The 19,360-nt window shown below is 48.5% G+C and overlaps 2 protein-coding genes across 2 annotated transcripts; one reads left to right on the top strand and one right to left on the bottom strand.

Moving 5' to 3' along the window:
- The first annotated feature begins 2,097 nt into the window (after positions 1 to 2,097).
- AKIP1 (A-kinase interacting protein 1) lies at positions 2,098 to 9,356 on the top strand. Its single transcript, XM_036258765.1, has 5 exons — positions 2,098 to 2,527; positions 3,004 to 3,084; positions 4,967 to 5,071; positions 6,590 to 6,661; positions 8,449 to 9,356. The coding sequence occupies exons 1-5, from the start codon at positions 2,306 to 2,308 to the stop codon at positions 8,590 to 8,592; spliced, it is 624 nt and encodes a 207-aa protein (XP_036114658.1). The 5' UTR covers positions 2,098 to 2,305; the 3' UTR covers positions 8,593 to 9,356.
- Positions 9,357 to 10,681: 1,325 nt separating this feature from the next.
- On the bottom strand, positions 10,682 to 18,907 carry CUNH11orf16 (chromosome unknown C11orf16 homolog). Its single transcript, XM_036259585.1, has 5 exons — positions 18,741 to 18,907; positions 17,148 to 17,304; positions 15,296 to 15,527; positions 14,015 to 14,654; positions 10,682 to 10,877 (listed from the first exon to the last, which is right to left on the bottom strand). The coding sequence occupies exons 1-5, from the start codon at positions 18,905 to 18,907 to the stop codon at positions 10,682 to 10,684; spliced, it is 1,392 nt and encodes a 463-aa protein (XP_036115478.1).
- Between the last annotated feature and the right edge of the window lie 453 nt (positions 18,908 to 19,360).

Consider the following 19,360-nt stretch of genomic DNA (forward strand, 5'->3'; position numbering starts at 1 on the left):
GCTTCATAATACTTTATCTGTTTCGATCTTATGACAAGTCATATTTTGTTCCTGACATTACAGATTTTATGTATCATTCTTTTTTATTTTCCTTTAGTCTGATCCACTTTCTATTCTCCACAACCCCTAAGACAGCGCCTGGCACATAATAATGTAACTAAATCTATGGAGCACCTATTTGTTGCAAGGCATTGTGCTAAGTATTTTATAGGCATTATTTTACAAAATAATTACAGCAATCCAATTTACAATAGCTATTTTTTCTTTTAATTAGGTTTTTTTTTTTTTACAGATGTCCTTCCTTTTCCCCCCATTGACATCCTCCCCTGCTCCCCGTTCATTATACTGTTGTCTGTATCCATTCATTGGTTATGCATGGTTACACATGCATAACAGCCCAAGTGTCCATCAATAGATGAGTGGGAAAAAAAGCTGTGGTACATTTACACAATGGAATACTACGCAGCTGTAAGAAAGATCTCTTACCCTTTGAGAGAACATGGAGGGACCTGGAGAGTATTATGTTCAGCAAAATAAGCCAATCAGAGAAAGACAAATATCACTTATTTGTGGAATATAATGAACAAAATAAGCTGATGAACAAAATAGATCCAGAGACATGAGAATAGGGAATAGACTGACAAACCTCAGAGGAAAGGGGGGTGGAAGGGCAGGAAGAGATAAACCAAAGAACTTATATGCATATATGCATCAACCCATGCACCAAGAGGTCACCAGTTTGATTCCCAGTCAGGGCACATGCCCAGGTTATGGGCCAAATCCCCAGTGGGGGCATGCAGGAGGCAGCCAATTAATGTTCTCTGTCATCAATGTTTCTATCTCTCTCTCCCTTTCTCCCTCTCTAAAAATCAATAAAGGTAAAAAAAAAAAAAAAAAAGATATGGTCTCAGCAAGAAGCTTACAGTCTAGGGAAGTTGGTACTATTGGTATCCCCAAGTATAGAGATAAAAATGAGGCTCAAAGGATTTAAGTAATTTGTTTGCCCAGAATCACATAGCAAAAAAGTGGAAGAGCCAGAATTTAAACCCAGTCCTCAACTTTTTGAGAGGAAAGCAAGAAATGAGCAAAAATGCATATGTACCCTAATACATAGGTGGTAGCTCAGAATTGCTAATCAAGCCATCAGTTGAAGAGCTTAGGTGAGCATTGGATTCCCTGTATCTTTCAAAGTGGTCCCTCCGAAGCATCAGTGCTTTGTTGCAGGCAGGATGGTTTAGAGGGGTCACTAATAAGCAATGAGACCCTGGGCTACATCTATCAAATATCTGAATGGAATGGTGTGGAAAGTAACAATGCACAATTCCTTACTTAAACGTGGTTCAAAACTATTCTTAAAAAATGGGTTCAACTCACTCAAATGTGAGTTCGTACTTTCCACTGGAGGGGTGAGGAAGCTGCCATTTGATTACAATTACACTACACACAACTCGGGCGCCCCTCTGGCCCTGTGGGCCAGAAATACCTGCCTTCTGAATGATGGCTGAACGTCCCACAGTCCACAGCCCGCTGGCCAGACTGATTCCCTTCTCCAAACGCCACCTTGGCAGCCGCACTGTTTGGCCTATCCTAGCCACCTCCTCAAATAAAAGTAGCAACATCCCAAAATATTGACCAGGCAGAGAGAGGCAACCGGACACACGAGTCTCATTCCCACAACTTCTTATCCCAACAGGAGACCACCTGACTTTAGACCAAGTTCATTCATCACGTTAAGCAGCGGAGACGACCTCCAAGGCACCACCCAGGCCCTGGGGCTCCTCCGACAGCGCGCACTAGCCTCCTCGGCTGCGGGTTGGACAGACCAAGGCAACCCGCACGCCCCAGACGCCGAACCGCCCCCAGAGCTCAGTCTTTTGCAAGTCTACTTGCGAAAAGGGGCAGTACGCAGGAGGCGTGTCCAGCGTAGGACGCGCGCCCCGCCTCCCGCCACCCGCCAATGGCCTGCGTCCCACCGCCCCGCTTCATTTCCCTCCACCCTTCTGCTGCGCAGGCGCCTGGTGCTCCAGGCCCAGCCCTCCCCCTCTGCTTGAGCGCCAAGCGCATGCGCTTTGAGAGATGGGCCGGGGGAGACGGAAATGGGAGGGGTCAACGCACACCAGTTCGCTCCTGACCCGGCCGCCTGGATTGCGCGTTGGGGGTGGGGCTAGGGGCGCTGGTCGCTGGGGTGGTTGAGGCCCTGGCCCCGACCCGGAGCTGGAGCCGGTCGCGGCGGCTGGCTGACCCGCTGACCCGCCCTGTGTGTGTGTGTCACCCTGTGTGTATGTGTGTGCCCGCTTAGGCAGACATGGAGAACTGTTTGGCGGCCGCGGCGCTGAACGGGGTGGACCGGCGTTCCCTGCAGCGCTCGGCTAAGCTGGGTCAAGAAGTGCTGGAGCGGGCTAAGAGGAGGGCGGTGGACTGGCGTTCCCTGGAGCTCCCCCAAGGCAGCGTAGGGGTCTTTTCCCCGGAGCGGCCCTACCGAGAAAGATGGCCCCCAGCTGGCCCCCAGCGCCTTCTCCCAGGAGAGGTGAGGGCCCCTGTGCTGGGGACCAGCCCATTCATTCGCGCAGCGGTGGCTTCCTGGGCATGTGGCTCGGGCCACGCAGAAGCACCTGAGGGATCTTGCTCTTGGTGGATGCTGTGAAGCATCAGAAGAGTGAACGGAAAAGCCCTTTGAAAACTCGTGGCATTTGACCGATCATTAGTGGATAGCTTTAGGATGCTGCCAGTGCTCGGCCCTGGTTGGTTACTTTTTTTTTTTTTAAGTCTTACATACTACCATCTGATGTTCGAGGAAAGCCCGCAAACCAGTCTTTGTCCTGGGTAAATTGCATGTCAACGTATTCCTTGTAGAGTTGGAATTCTTTCTCACTAAGATCCTTCTTATTGACTTAAACTTTCTGAGCCTTTAGAAAAGTAAAAAGGAAGCTATTCCCCCCAATGACTTCATTCTCCAGTAGGGAATACCAGATCTCACCTGTGGCTTGCCATTTATTCAAATAGAGAGAAGAAAGACGCCCAACCCTCAGTGCTTCCTTCAGAACAATAGCAGAATTCATGGACTATACTTCAAGTCAGTGTGGGGTAAGTTAATGTAAACTGAAGCCATCACCCTGATCTACCTGGTGATGGATCACAAGGTGGATCTTTGTGGAATTTAGGGAGAATTTGGAATCTACCAGTTCAGTCTTTGTGGGCGGATTGTAATCATTCAAGGATTTAAACCAGGTGATAAATCCAAGTTAGAATTCATTCAGTACATATTTATTGAATACCTAATTCAGTAAATGTTACTGAGGATACAGCTGTGAACAAGTCAGAAAAGGTCTCTGCCCTCACTATTATTTTCAGACTAGTAGGAGGAAAAAAGCTTATTTGCTGAATTACAAAACAATCAAGTCCAATTATTCGGAGTTTTTTAAACTTTGACGTGAAGTCTTAAAAAAATCAGTAGGGTCATTCTAAACTGGAACTGAGCCTCTGTTTTCAAAATGTATTGAAACAAATCCCTACATTAGAATTTAACCTCAGTTTCAAGTCCCTGGTAATGTAGTTTTAAGTAGATCCCTGTGGGTCTGGATCGCCTGATGGCCACAAAGGTGGTTCTGTGGAAGAGTGCAGCACCCTCAAGGGAAGAGGTGTGGTCCTGGCAGGAGCAGCCTCCCAGGAATCAGATCCATGTTCTGACATATCCTGGCTATAATGCTTTAGGCCAGTTAGTCTCTCTCACCCTTACCTTCCCTGTGGAAAAAATGAAGATGAGGGGCAACCCACAGCTACACTCGTCTCGGACCTCGGGAATGGTTGTAAGGATGCTTGGTCTATAAGGGAGAAGGAAGAGAATACCTTGTTTCTGTCTTGCTTTTCAATTTCATATGTTAAGGTCTCAAAAATCTCTAATCCTTCTACATCTTTTATAGAATCCCTGTGGCTCTAAGAACAGAATTCCAACCAATGAGATACAGTTCAGAGAATATTTTTATGTTCTTATTCTGTTAAATGGTTTTAGAAAAGTTCATAACTTCTACTGTAAAGTGATCAACTTAAACTTTGGTTCATGGCTCAGTAAAAGAAATAATATTTGTCTTTGGTTTGAGGCTAGCAAATTGGTGTTCATTTTGGTTTTCAGTTCAAGTCTCCGCTATGGAATGGAGCCTCAGAACGCCTTGGCTTTCCGAGATAGAATTAAGAACAGTAGTCTGAGTTTGCCTTCACAGTTTTGAAGCAGCCCCCAACTTACATCATTAGATCCATGTCTTGAAGTGCTTTACCCAGCGTCTTATTCTTTTGGTCTCATGCTTTAAACACTGTCTCTACATTGTATTCAAAACAAGCTGGCCTGTGATGTCCTCATCATTAGTTATAATGAAGGGCAAGTCTAAGGTTAACTTCAAGGGGAAAAAGGAAAAAGGCAAGAAAAATGTAACTGCTTTCTGATCCCTTGGATTATTCTCTTTAAATTGGAGACCTCTCCTCCGCAGGGGAGAACGGCTGCATAGCTGTTGGGTGTTTGGTACATTTCCTGTTGTATTTCCAAATCTTAAGGAGATGCATCCCTCTTTTTCCTTGTCCATCTCTGAGATGTAGACAGTAAACATGGAACTGTTCTTCAGAACTTGTCATGAGAGGAGGTGAAAGGACGTGTGTATTAGACTTGGGGGTACAGACATGAAATTTATTTAACCTGGCAGAGAGCATGGTCCTGGCCCAGCCATAGTTGGCCAGAGTTCTTGCCCTGCAGAGGCAGCAGATGGCAGCAAAGTAATGCCAAATGCGGTTTCCTTCTCTGCAGCCACTTTCCATGGGCTGAGGTTTGTTAGATGACTTCAGAGGCTTGTCAAGTTGACAGTTGATTTACCTTTGCTCTTTTGTTTCCCTTCTTAACCATATTTTGCCCAAGTAACAGTTTTATGAAAATTTAACCAGACTATTTGGTTACTCAGCATCTTTCATGTTACTTCTCTAGAAATATTATTCATCTGTGCCAGAGGAAGGAGGGGCAACCCACGTCTATCGTTATCACAGAGGGAATTCACAGCTGCACTTGTGCTCGGATCTGGGGAATGGTCAGGTGTGTATCCTCAGCTCTCCTGTGCTGTGGCTCAGCCTCCCAAGATGGGAGACCCCATGTTCGGGAGCTCCTGCTGGATCTAGATTGGGTACCCAAATGACTCAGCATTACAGTGCTCAACTGAAATGCATCAACCCCCTGTCTCAGAGAACTTACAGCAGTGAACATGAAATAGGAGTTTATCCAAAATATAAGATTGATGCTATTGTGGGATCTTCCGTTGAACCTGCAATCCTGGGCCATGGGATTCTTGGGCAGATTTAAAGAACAGAGCTTCAAATATTCTCTTCTACGTCCAGGGGTAGGAAAGAGATTCTTTTCATAATCACTTATTTTACTCTAAGATAGTGATACCTATCATGGCTTTGGTAATTTTAAAAAAGAAAGTGCAAGGAAGGGATCGCTTGTAACAAAATACTTTTCCTAAAGATAATAACAATCACAGGCCTCTTGCTACAAACTTACCTGTTTTTTTATCACATGCCCTTCTGGAGAGGACAGATACTCTACTTATTGAACTGGTTCAACAGAAATCCTTTGTTGTTGTTTTTAAACTCCCCTGTTGTACTCAAAAATAGCAAACTGAAGTCCAGCATCTAATCCACAAGTTGGATTTCTGGCTTCTCTGGCCTGTGGGTTTACGGACAGGATGGAAGCGCGGCCACAGGGACACGCATGAGAGCTGGATGCACACTGAAAGTCCCTCGTTTCCCTGGCTTGGGGTGTGAGGAGCAACACCACAGCCCAAACCCTGGCCCCCCTCTTCTGGCCAGACATGCTAAGGGGCTACATGTGGGCGAGTCATTCCTATCCCTCCCATTCTTTCCTATAAATGTAAGTCGGTGCCTCTAAGGGAAATTGACTTCATCAGTTCAGCCCGTTTCCCTCTAGCACCCCTACTCCTGGGACAAGCACAGAAGACAGCTGTATTTCCTGAGAGCCTATTAAGCGTCAGTCACTTCTGCACTTTAAATCTTCCCCTCGGTGTAGTATCCTCCTGTTATAGACCAGGAAAGCAAGGCTTAGAGGAATTAATCTGTTCCTCTCCGTAAATAGCACACGTAAGTTTCAGATTCAGGTTTATCTGATTTCAAAGCCCATGAAAGATAAAAAGTAATAATGGTAAACATCTAACTAAAAACATCTCACAGGCCCAGCCGGTGTAGCTCAGTGGTTGAGCATCGACCCATGCACCAAGAGGTCGCCAGTTCTATTCCCAGTCACGGCACATGCCCAGGTTGTAGGCCAGATCCCCAGTGGGGGGTATGCAGAAGGCGGCCAGTCAGTGTTCTCTCTCATCGAAGTTTCTATCTCTCCCTCTCCCTTCCTCTCTCTAAATATCAATAAAGAAGAAACAAAAAACACCTCACAGAATTCACTATAGAAGCCTTAAAAATTTAGGTGACAACTTGGAAAAAATGAACAGAATTGTTAGTTTTTCATAAAATAGGAGAAGATTTCTCTTTATAATCCAGAAGTCAGCCTGCGCACTAAACACTGTTTCTACTGTCTCCTCAGAGAAAAGAAATGTCCCTTGGTTTTGGAGGCATCGGTCAGGCCAAGGAGTGTGTGCTGGAGGCACCCCAGCCTGTGAGTACAGAGCTCCTGGTGCCCCTGCACCGGGTTCCCACTGTGGCCATTGCATGAACCAGTTGACCTGGTTGTTGTAGGGTTTCATGTTGGGATGTTTTTATCCTTGTGGAGAGCGCACAGCACTGTGGTTTGGTGTAGAACTGTTTTGTTAGCCTGACTTCACTGGAAGCCTCAGGGATGCTTTGTGCCTGAACTCATAGTTGTGGTTGGAAAGAATGTGAAGTATTCACATCTCAGTTCCTACAGCTCAGCTGGGCTGGCGCAGGGTCCTGCTGGAATTCCACCATCTGTTCCAGCAGCAGGAGGGGCCTGACCCTTGTGCTTACAAAGTGAATACCATGGCCCACATTCTGAAACATATACATTTGGTTAGATCGGGTTCCAAAACATTTGAAGGGATTTGTTCCCATTTTCCACTAATGTTTCTCTGTAAAAACATATAGGGATCAGTTTCTCATTTTCAGGATAAAGGACTCATTAGTTTATAAACTCAGGAAATCTTTTGGAACTTGTAAGGGCTGGAATTCTGAGGAAAGGAATTCCAGCATGTTGCTGTAATAATTTGCTTATTTTTGTTTGTATACAATGTGCTAGCCAGCATTCATAATATACTAGTGTTAGTAGGAGCTACGAATATTCTGCTTCTAGGACAAATACAAGCTGTTAGGCTTAGATGCCTCCAACACCTGCTGGATTTTGGTAATGCTAATCTTCCAGATGTTCACGACGTTGGAAGCACAGATGGCGGTCTTACCCCCAGTGTTTCCTTTTATTCAGATAAATGAGGCATCCTTGACTTTCTGCAATTCTGATATAGTTATATTTTCTGAAACCTACTTTTATTTATTACATAGTTGATGACCAATAAATAGCGTGGCATTGTCCCATGCATTCACATCAGTTAAATAATACTGGACCTCTGGTTTTGCAATAACTGCGACAAACATGAAAGGATATAACATAAAGCCGCTTTGGAAAAAATTGGCTTCAAATCTGTCATGTGGAGGGGGAGGAAGTTTTATAAAAGCATAAATATTATTATTTATCCTCCTAGTGGAATTTGCTGGCCAGTGGTTTGGTCTCCCCGACCCCGGTTGTGGTGGTGGAAATGACAGCTTCCGCCTGTGGCTGTGTCTGAGCACTGAGCAGGCATGAATGGTGTCCCAGCTGCAGAACAAGAGCCTTGGGTCTTCATGACCGGCTCTTTTCTGGTTTGCGACTCTCCTCTTTTGCCATCTGAGCCAAGACCCCCTCCTCTGCTTGCACACCTGCCATGACCCACTTTCCTGCTCATATAGTATTCACAGCTTTAGGAGAAAAGAAATGTTTCATCGTCTTAAGGAGTTTAGCAAAGCACAGTGAAAAAGAATGCTTCTCATTATTCCAAGGTGCTTCGCTAATCTGTGCTAGCAAGTATCACTGTCTACTTTGATCCCCAAAACGATGTCCTTCGCCTTCCCCTGTACCTAATTCTTATCTTTTACTTCATCGTGCTTTTATGATCCTTCATGTTCCTATAACACAAGCATGTACACTGTGTTTTCACACATGAAGTAGGTATTACCACAGTCTTAGAAATAAGGAAACAAGCATAAAGAGATGCTGAGACTTACCTAAAGGATAGTCCTATCTTGTGGCTGAGACTTGGAAACAGGACTTCCATCTCCCACATTAATGCTTCATTCCATCCGGCCTCTGGCACACACACAAAGGTAGCCTGGTGGAGGTGATGAGGGTATTGGGATATAAAACCTCTAAGCTGCTAACATCTGTTTTCCTTCCAGGCTGAGGACATCTCTAAGGACCTCTACATAGAAGTCTATCCAGGCACCTATTCTGTCACTGTGGGTGCAAACGACCTAACCAAGAAGACTCACGTGGTGGCAGTTGATTCAGGACAAAGTGTGGACTTGGTTTTCCCCATATGATGTTGATCGTCACTTTACCTTTTTTTAAGTAGCAAGGAGAAAGAATAAAGCCACTATACGATTCTTATAATATTTATACATTAATCCTGCTCTCGGGGCTGACTGTAAAGGGTCAGCTTCCCTGGGCACTGGAGCTTGTCTCTCTCGGTGCCTATTTTAACCTGAAAGTGCAGAAGTCTTCTCACCCTCTTTTGCCTGAAAGTAATAATGATGCTGCCTGAATAGTTTTCTACTGCTTGCTTTCCAAGTAAATGTTAATTATGATAATAAAGGGAGAGATTTGGAAATAAAGAGAATTCCTTTTTATTGGTATGAAGAGCAATAAAATGTCATTCGTGTACAACTACAGGCTTTATGAAAAGGTGTCAGAGGGTCTATGGACACATTTGCCCAAAGCAGGCCGACCACAGCCTGTAACTTCTGTGAACAGCATCCTCAGGCTCAGCTCAGCAGGCAGGGAGCCCTGGCCAGGGCCCGCAGCACTCCTGCGCCCCTTATGACAGGTGCCTCCTGCCGCCCATCGCCAGGGATGTCTCAATGGGGTGAAGATGCTGCTGCTTATTCAACGGTCATCTGTGGCCTGCACTTTACTCCATCCACTGAAGGCTTTGCCATCTGCTTTAACTCTTCCTCAGGTATTCACTCACTCTCTTTAACTTCCTGTAAGAGAAAAAATCTTGAGACTTATGCTGACTGTAATTTTAAGGATCAAAAGTCACTGATTTAAAAAGTCAGCCTGGCCCTGCCCGGTTTGGCTCAGCAGTTAGAGCGTCAGCCTGCGGTTCAGAAAGACCTGGGTTTGGTTCCTGCTGGGGGCATGTGCCTCAGTTGCAGTTTGTCCCCGGCCCTGGTTGGGTCGTGCGGGTGGCAACCACTCGATGTGTCCCTTTCACGTCAATGTTTCTCTCTCTCTTCCTCGCCCTGCTTCCCACTCTATCTGAACAAAAAATGGAAAAGTGTCCTCAGGTGAGGATAAAAAAAAAAGTCAGTCTAGCCAGTGTGGCTCAGTGGATTGAGCGTCGTCCCATGGACTGAGAGGCCCTGGTTCGATTCCCGGTCTGGGCACATGCCCGGGTTACAGGCTCGATCCTACTAGGGGTTGTGCAGGAGGCAGCTGATTGATGTATCTCTCTCACAATGATGCTTCTATTTCGCTCTCCCTTCCCCTCTCACTAAGAAAATCAATAAAAACATATTTTTAAAAAGTCGTAAATGTGTCCTTCACTCTTAAGCTGCCACGCCAACAGAACTGCTGCAACTCTCAGTTTAGTTGTCTGGTCATTCATCTCATTTGGAGCATAACACATCTTTTCTTAGGAAAATATGCCAGTATTTTATATGCTGAGACAAAGCTTTAAGGAGCGCAATCTTAGCGCTCCTAGTGAGGAACAGACTCCCATGGGCATGGGGCCTAGGAAAGCAGACCATGCCCTTCACCAAATAGAGGGTCATTTAAATGGGGAGCCTTGTACCCCCAAGACCTTTGTGGATTCTGAAAGCCTTTTGAAAGTATATACAAAATTATGGGAGCCCTGGCCAGTCTGGCTCAGTTGGGCATTGTCGTGTGCAGCGAGTTTTCCAGTTTAATTCCCAATCAGGGCATGTGCCTGGGTTGCAGGTTCTATCCCTGGTTGGGATGTGCACGGGAGGCAACTGATGGATGTTTCTCTGTCACATGGGTGTTTCTTCTCTCCTTAAAATCAAAAACATTTTTTTTTAAATTGTGGGTATGTGCTTTTTTATAGGAAGAGCCGCCATGGGTTTTATTTTCAAAGGGGGTGTGACCCCAAAAGGTCGAACCATGGAAGGAGTCCTTAAGAAGCCCCTTCTCACACAAGATAGTTACAAAATAGTCATGGGGATATAATGTACAGCATGGGGAATATAGTCAAAAATATTGTAATAACCATGTATGGTGCCAGGTGGGTACTAGAATTATCAGGGGATCACTTTGTAAATTTTATAACTGTCTAAGCACTATACTGTACACCTGAGGCTAATATTGAATATCAGTTGTAATTGGGAGGTGGGGGGAGGCGGGCAGCAGCCCCTTCCCAGACTTGCTACTTTACCTAGGTCCTCAGGGCTTTTAGTCTAAGGCATTGTGGTGTCCCCAACATGTCCCCGTGGTGCCCTGACTCAGTCTTCCGTGCTCAGCTGAGTCTGGCAGGGTCTGCAGAGGCTTCATGCTGGTTGCTTGCAGGACCAGCTCCTTGGCATTCCCCACCACTGCCGTTTGTTCTCTCTGTTGTTTGTGGCCCTTCTCTTTCTGGATGTTGCAACATCTTTTGCCTAAACCCAAAATTCAGTGAGGTATGCTGACTATGCCACATTGTGATAGGATGAGTCTTGATGACTTAAGTACAACTAGACCAAGGATCACAGAACCGTCATTAACTGTAAGCTCCTAGCTCTGTTCTCTATTTTTAAAGAATAAATAAATTTTGTTAATAATTTCTGGCTATTATGCTTTTGAGAAAGTTTGTATCTGATCACCAGATTTGGAATTGGGTAGAAGTTACCAGCTATACTTTTCAAAACAGCCAGTAGGGGAAGCAAAGGTAACCACCACCAGTTAAAGGAGCTTATAAATCACACTGATCACAAAGGAGAGATCATAAGCTGGTAAAAAAACAAGTTATCAGAGGTTGAATGAGGCCATTAAATAAAATAAAGGAAGAAACACTTTAAAAGAAATCCATCCCCGCCCTGACTTTCAGAACTACAGACAATCCTGTTTCAGCTGTAAGCAGGGGAACGTAGCCACATGGCTGCTGACGGCCAACAGCCTGGCCTCTCCAGGATCGCTGGGTTAGGATCAAACAGGAACCTCACTGCCTGTAACTGAAAGTATCAAAACGTGTGGAGGGCAGAGGGATCCCTAAAGAGGATTGTTAGAGGCAGAGCCTGACACTGTCAACTTGAATGGCTACCAAGCACAGCCAGGAGACCCCAGCAGGACACATGCCCAGGTTTTGGGCTCAGTCCCCAGTAGAGGTGTGTGCAGGAGGCAGCCAATCGGTTTCTCTCACACATGGATGTTTCTATCTCTCACTCTAAAAAATAAAAATGTGCCAGTGTTGGGCACAGTTTTAGGTGTGTCACCATCACAAGTTAGCTGTGACATGTGGTACCCCATCTGTGACAAGGGCTGAGGAGGGCCCCTTTCTCCACACCCCATCCAGGCATAGCCTCCACAGCTTTGGTTGCAGGGTTGGGACCTGGCAGAAGACAGGTCCAGCTCCAAGAATTACCTTTGCCTGGAGCAACAAACGATCCACTAGCTAAAGGGGAGTCAGGCCAAGTACCCAAAGATACTATATTTCTCTTTATATAGCCAATTATTATAATTTATTCTGGGGGAAAAAAAAAACTTTGCAATGGAGCCCTGGCCGGTTTGGCTCATTGGTTAGAGTGTCGGCCCAGGGTCCAATGAATGATTCACAGTTCGATTCCGGTCAAGAGCATGTACCTCCGTTACAGTTGGTCCCCGGCCCTGGTCGGGTTGTGTGGGAGGCAACTAGTTGGTGTGTGTCTCTCACATCGACGTTTCTTTCTCTCCCTCTCTCTCCTTCCCACTCTATCTGTTGATAAATGGAAAAATATCCTCTGGCGAGGGTTAAAAAACCCACAAAACTTTGCAGTGGATTTGTGTAAATGCGGTAATGGGGAGAGACTGAATGTAGGGTTAGGTAACTGGGCAGTAGAGATAAAGCAGTGTGTGCTTAGGGCCAGGGACCCAATCAGGTTTGGAACGAACCCAGAGAACACCATGGAGCATAGGGAAGGCTGCATCACAGTAGGAAGGCAGCACTGGGGGCACAGCTGACCACCCCGCCCCCGCTGGTTACCCCACTGGCTGTCCTCTCGGTGAGGCTGGTCTGGGGCTGTCTCAGTGGCTCCCTACAATCCCTCTGTAGGTACAGCTTTTCTTTCTCCTGGCTGTGGAGAATTTAGCATGAACACTCCAGATTTGGGCAGATCCGGTAGAAAAAGTTGTGTCTAAGTAGCCTGGCCAAGGCCTCCCGGTGAGATGGGAATGGCCCTTCCCAGAGGCGCAGGAACCTCCCCCAGCCTTTATTCAGGTGTCAACGCGGGTCTACAGTCGTGGCCATGTGAAACACAGTTTATTCTTGTAGTATTAATGTTTGTATTATTTATTTGTATTGTAACTGAAAACCTACTTTTGCCCACCCCTATTTCTGATACAAAATTTCTTCAGACAGGGAGGAAGAGCTCAGCTGGTCATGGCTAGATTTTTGTCCCTTCAGCTACTTCCGTCTCAGAAGTGGGAGAAAGACCCCACACATTTGAAAGCCAAGAAAGGGCTGGAACCGTCTTATAAAGTACAACAGCAGCGGCATATCCCTCCGCACCCACCCCAGAGCCCAGGGGTCCGGTGGAGACAACCAAGAAAATGTCTCACTGTTGAAACAATTTCTCAACCTTCTGGAGCTGAGGACTGATAAAAAGCAAACAAACAAACAAACAAAAAACCCTTATCCTTGGGGCAAAATCCCGTGGCTCAGGGGTCCTTCCGGCTGAGCAGCTGTTCTGGAAACAGGGTGATGTTTTCAAACGGGACCCACTCGGGTCCCGATGTGGGTGGTGTCTAGCAAGCCTCACGCTTTCGGCACTGGTATTCAACCCTCACATCATCCCTGCCCAGACTCAACATGCATTGAGTTCACTGAATGTTAAATTGGGGACCCCAGGACCCAAGAATCTAGGGCTGGGCTTATCCAAGCCACTTCCATCATATAGCCCTGCCCGCTGGCAGGCGTCTTGCTGTCTCGGGGCCCCTTTGGGGATTAGGTAGGGTGGACATGAGCCGCATCAGTGAGCTGATGCTCCTAAATCTAGGCGGGCGCAGCGCACAGTTCTTAGCTCCAGAGAGGCTTGGGGGTGGCTGCGCATCGCCAGCAGTAGCAGGGCCTCGCTCTGAGCAGTAGGGAGGGAGCAGCACAATGCAGTGCAGGCTTCTGACTTATTAAGGGGCCCCTCTGAAGGGTAGGGCCTGATGACCAATGTTTAAAATATAGTTTCTCTGCTTCTCAGGGTGTTGGAAACTAATCAACACCTGCAAGCATTTTGACTGTTCATCCAGAGAAAAATCAAGGCCTCCGAGAATAAAGGGGGGTGCAGGTAAAAACAAACAAAGCAGTGCCCGTCAGGAGAGACTGGCGAAGAAAGGTCAGCTGTTCAATAAGGATGCAAACCTTTGCACAAAGATCAGCCCATCCTTCCTTTCTGGGTTTTGCTGCTTAAGTGGAAACCGACCATTTCCCTCTTATCCCAGACTCCCCTTCAACATGACCACGGGCCTAGGTTTTGCATCCAGTCCCAGCTCAGTGGTCACGTGGCTCAGATTCCCAGGAGCCAGGGCAGGAGGCAGGGGCCTCGGCCTCAGAGGAAGGTATACCTGGCGTCCCCCAGAGGCGGAGGCGGCTCGGGCCCGCTCCTCCTCCAGTACCTCCACTCCGGCCGGCAGAGGCCGCCCCGCCTCCTCAGAGTCCTCTCCCGGGGTCCCGGGTCTGCGTTGACTGTGCTGTCCACCACCAGCCTCTGGGGGAGGCCCGCCCCCAGACCTTTCTCCAAATCCTCTTCAGAAGAGGCTACAGTGATGGGCATTTGCACGGCTAATTCCTCCTCTTTGGGAGCCTCTAGGGGCAAAAGCTGTGCTGTGGGCTTCAGCTCTGCCACTGGATATTCTCTGGTGTTGACCCCCGAGGTCCGGGTTAGAGGCCACCAGGTGGTTCCAACCAAAGGGCAGCAGCTGGGGCAGCCCTGGCACAGCAGCTGGCAGCAGGCGTGGGGGTGGCAGAGAGGGCACAGGAATGGGGTGCCCAGTGGAAGCCGGTCGGTGACCCATCCAGTGCCTGGCCCCAGCAGAGAGCAGCAAGGGGCCCAGAGAAGGGCACTGGGGGGCCCCCTGCTGAAAGGCCTGTGCAGCCCCTCCACCGCCCTCCTCCAGACAGCAGGGGGCACCCGCCTGACCCCACCCAGAGGCACCGCAGCTGTCCTGCCGTTCCAGAAGTGAACAGTAATTTCTTCTTTTGATGCTACATGACAGAAAATGACATTTCGTTACAGCTCCCTCTTCTGTATCATGGGATAAGGGTTCTCCTATCCCCCAAAGAAAACCTCAGCACAGCCCTCTGCTCTGCCTGCCTCCTCATGCCCGCTTCCCCCCCCGCCCCCCCAGCCAGGAACGGCCCTCCCCTGCTCCATAGTCACCACCACACCCCTGCACCCGCAGGCACCTCCCCCTCAATCTTCATGTCAAAACCAAAATGCCTTGGGGAGGGAGGGGCTCCTTCTGTCACTCTGACTTACGGGCATGCTGACTGGTCAGCCCTGTAGAAGGGGACAGTCCTGGTCTCTGGACGACTCGACTCGGTGGGGACAGGTCGTGAGTACTGGTGTGAGTCAGGCTAACCCCACAGCACCATAGGCTAGCTAGCCAATACAGACATAGTAGCTTTAGGCTCTTATACCCTGATGAAATATATTTTTTAAGCTGAAGATATGATTTGTATATCTGTTGCCACACCTAGGATTAAGCTGCAAATGAGGGGCTGAGGGTTATTTTTTAAATGCCTCTAAGACCCCCTGAGCTGTAGAGACACCCTTTGCTCTCTCCTCCAGCCTGATCACCAGCCTGGCCCTCTGGGGACTGGCAGGTCAGAGCAGCTTCCCTTACCTCTCTGGGGGTCTGTCGTCTCCAAGCCCAAAACAGTGGCAGGGCCATACCGCTGTCTGTCTGGCTCCCAGGGTGCCAGCACCTTGTCCCCAGGTTGCGGTGAGTATTTCATGGGTGGTGAGAACGGAATGACATCGTCTCCTAAGACCACACTGTGCTGCGGGACTGGCAGCTCTGGGCCTGTGACAAGGGGAGCCTCAAATTCCACGAGCAGGGCACCCTGCCTCTCCAGCTGTGGGAGAGAAAACACGCAGAGTAAGATCTGGTGTTGGGAAGTACCCCAGGGAACGCCCTGGTTCCCTACAGTCATGCCCTAGAACCGGGCCCAGGGCCCTCCTTACAAACATTGAGGGCCATTCAGAGAAGGGACAGGGACTGCTTAGAGCCCACCGGAGCAGAGACGGGCAGGCTGTGAGGAGGATGCTCTTCCCGCTACCTCTCCTTGCGACGGGCACCTCTTGTTGATCACTTCCTGCCTTTTGCTTCTCATTCTCTTCCTTTTCCTGTTTTTCTTTTTTCCTCTCTCTATTTTCGGCCTACAATCCCTGGGTCCTCTTCTTTCCCCCGTGCACCCCCCACCCCAGCACTACCAAGAAGTGCTGTCCCTGTGTCCAAGGCCAGCCAGTGATGGTATATTTGTCCACATGCCCACGTGAGCAAGGAGTGGCTGGGACATTAGGGTGCCCTGGGCACTGTGTGAGGAAAGGTTTGGCTAAGCAGACAGACCAGCATTAAAGAGGGCAGAGTACTGCCCGGCTGGTGTGGCTCAGTGGTTGAGTGTTGACCCATGCACCAGGAGGTCACTGGTTTGATTCCTGGTCAGGGCACATGCCCAGGTTGTGGGCCCCATCCCCAGTGGGGGGCATGCAGGAGGCGGCCAATCAATGTGCTCTCTCATGGATGTTTCTATCTCTCTCTCCCTCTCCTTTCCTCTCTCTCTAAAAAAATCAATAAAGAAAAAAAAATGTTTGTTTGTTTTTTTAAAGAGGGTAGAGTACGATTGAGCTCATCCCATGGACTGAGAGATCCTGGTGAGGGCACATGCCGGGGTTGCAGGCTTCATCCCCAGTAGGGGGCCTGCAGGAGGAGCTGATCCATGTACCTCTCTCACATGGACGTTTCTCTCTCCCTTCCTCTCTCTCTCAAAAAGCAATAAAAACATATTTAAAAAAATAAAGAAGGCAGAGTACTAAAGATAATGACAATTATAAGCTCTTTAGAGAGCTAAGTATGATGTTGAAAAGAAAGTCTGGTTAATGAATCATTAGACAGAGCCTATATTTGACCAAAACTGCTACTATTTCATTTGAATTCACATATTAGTTACTTGAAAATGACAAAATGACTTTTGATTGGAAATTTTATAATTCATATTTTTTAGAATTCACAGCCGTCTTTCCTCCAGGGGTCCACATTCACAAAGTCTGACTCTAAAAAGCAGAGAAATACCCCGAAGTCAGCAGCCACTGAAATGGAAGCCAGGCCTGGGTGGAGAGCGTGGGAACCGGGCTTCTGCGCACACAGGTGCGCCGGCGCTGCACGGGGCCATTAGCACTTCGTCCGGCTTCCCTTAGGCTGATGCCCAGAATTCCAGACCTTGAATTTCCTGAACAGAGGACTTCTACAATACACGCCTGTTGTGGCTAAAGCATTCCGATTGTGCTACTTTCTCACACGGCCCTAACACACTGACCCTCTCCCTGACATCGCATTTCCACTTGTTCAACCTGGCCGTGGAAGATCTGTGCTTATCCAGGAAACTGAACCCTGGGCGCGCACAGCTGGGGAATATCAGGTATGACCGGGCCTCCCAGAGGAGGTGCCAGGGAGGTGCAGGGAGTTAGGGACTTGCCTCTGGAGCAGTCTTTATCTGAGCCCGGTAATAAAAGCCATCTGGTTCCCTTCTTGCCAGGACCCAGGTGTCAGCAGCATCTCTGGTTCCTCCCAGGCAGCCGGACCCTTGCTGTGGTGGGTCCCCAATGTGGATACACTGTTGATAACATACACATCTGGGAAAAGGCAAGTGGAATTAGGGAGTAGAGAAGACCGAGCCCTAAACACATCAAGAAACATGCTTCAGCCCTGGCCAGTTTGGTTCAGCGGTTAGAGCGTCGGCCTGTGGTCCAGAGGGACCCGGGTTCGGTTCCCACTAAGGGCGCGTACCTCAGTTGCAGTTTGTCACCGGCCCTGGTTGGTTGTGCGGGTGGCAGCCACTCAGTGTGTCCCTTTCACATCGATGTTTCTCTCTCTCTCTCTCCCTCCCACTCTATCTGAGCAAAAAAATAGAAAAATGTCCTCGAGTGAGGATAAAAAAAAAAAGAAACATGCTTCACAGATAGATGTGAGCAGCACCATGGCGTGTGTGACATACAAGGCCATGTGGGACAGAAATCCACGTAAGTGCCACACTATGGCCTCCAGTAAGGTAAACTGCGAGGGGCAGGACAGGACAGGACAGGACAGTGAGGACTGGGAACTGTTTCAAGGTCATCAAAATGTCATTAGCTTTGATAGATTCAAGCCAGTTAATGCTGGTTTTGAGATTAGAGAGCAGACCGGAAAAGAGTTCCACGAAGGTAAATCCTAAGTGGGTGTGTGGGATTCCGGGATGAGGAGTGGGGGCTTGGACGGTAATGCCAAAGGAGCAAATGTTTAGAAACCCTCGGCACTGTGGGGTCAGCTGGGAGGAGGAAGTGCTTGAACAGGGGAAGCACAGAGGAGCCGCATAAGGGGCCGTGGGGACAGAAAAAAGGAGAAGCTAGTTCTGGGAATTTTGTAGACACAGCTGAGCTGGGCAGTGGGTGGGGATTGTTGAGTCAGGGTTTGGGTTTCTGAGGAAGCTGTTTACTTTTGTGGGCAAGCCTGGATCCAGGCTTTGAATGAGGTGGCCCATACAGGAGAAGCAAGAAGGCGCTGTTAAGGGTTCACACTGGCATGTCTGTAACCTGCGCAGGCTGGATTGGGTAGCATGGACATGAATCCCTGGGACATGCGTACAGGCCGAGGTGCCTTTCCCCTTTTGTAGGCACACTTCAGACAGTCAACTGAAGAGACGCTTCAGGAAAAGCCAGGACAACTGAGGGAACCTGAGGAGGAACCTGGAGACCTCACCTTAGCTGCTGGTTGCAGAAACCCTAATTTCTCACATAGTTGGTAAAATGGTCTAACAACTTTGTAACTGGAGGTGCCTGACTGCCCTCTCTCACACATGCCAGCTCCATCTACCACTTTGCTACAAGGTGGGACAAAAGCCAGGTCAACCCAGGAGGTTGCTGGGAGTACACTTTAGACTGGGTTCATATGATACCTTAAGCAAATCATAGCCCATGCAGCAAAGTTCCCAGGAAGCAAGTTCTCTCCCTCACGGTTCACTATCTAGAGCCATAGACGAGAGAAGAAAAAGGAAGGTGCACGCCACTTCCTCCAGAGGGGCAGAGACCAGTACCTGGGGAGAGGGTTGTGCCAGGTGAGCCAGGGTGCTTGGAGGGCAAAGGGGCAGGTGAAGGAGAGGTCCCAGGGAGGAGCGGTGCTGGCCCAGGCGGGGGCCTCCAGGATGGTGGCCACGCTGCAGTACTTGGGCAAAGGTGTCCCAGGCTCTGCGGAGGATTCCATGGCCTTCGGAGACACCACCTGAGAACAAGCACCCCAGTCATCTGCAGCCTCGGCCCAGCAGAGGGCACCGGGCTGGGGCCTGGCTCAGCTCTGCTGTTAGCAGCCTCTCTGGGGCCCCACTCGCTCCCACATATGTTCAGGGTGCCCAGGAACCTCAGTTCAGGAAAGGGTAGAAAGAGTGAGAGCTGTGATTTTAGACAAACCAGCTTGAAATCCTTCTCAGCTGCGGGCTGCCTGCTCACTTCGCCTTTGCGCCCAGTTACCATTCAGGAGATAATGTATGGAAAGCACCCGGCATATAAGAAGCTCAATATATACATTAGTTTTTTCCTCCTTTCTCCTCCTCGGTTGTAGGGGCTCCTGAGAGGTAAGACCCTACTTCCCTTCACAAATCTTAACCCTGATGACAAAGTGACCCCTAGCCCAAGCCACAGACTCCCCTCCAACCCCAGT

This window comes from Molossus molossus, unplaced genomic scaffold (assembly GCF_014108415.1).
Source record: "Molossus molossus isolate mMolMol1 unplaced genomic scaffold, mMolMol1.p scaffold_m16_p_13, whole genome shotgun sequence".
Lineage (NCBI taxonomy): Eukaryota > Metazoa > Chordata > Mammalia > Chiroptera > Molossidae > Molossus > Molossus molossus.

Bases quoted from the DNA above. Each gene is read 5' to 3' on its own strand.
- AKIP1 (XM_036258765.1), top strand. From the start codon at position 2,306: ATGGAGAACTGTTTGGCGGCCGCGGCGCTGAACGGGGTGGACCGGCGT. The intron at 2,528-3,003 runs GTGAGGGCCCCT...TTATTCAAATAG, and splicing joins AGCGCCTTCTCCCAGGAGAG to AGAGAAGAAAGACGCCCAAC. The intron at 5,072-6,589 runs GTGTGTATCCTC...CTGTCTCCTCAG, and splicing joins CGGATCTGGGGAATGGTCAG to AGAAAAGAAATGTCCCTTGG.
- CUNH11orf16 (XM_036259585.1), bottom strand. From the start codon at position 18,907: ATGGAATCCTCCGCAGAGCCTGGGACACCTTTGCCCAAGTACTGCAGC. The intron at 17,305-18,740 runs GTACTGGTCTCT...GCCTTTTCCCAG, and splicing joins TGGCACAACCCTCTCCCCAG to ATGTGTATGTTATCAACAGT. The intron at 10,878-14,014 runs GTATACCTTCCT...TTTAGGCAAAAG, and splicing joins CCGCCTCTGGGGGACGCCAG to ATGTTGCAACATCCAGAAAG.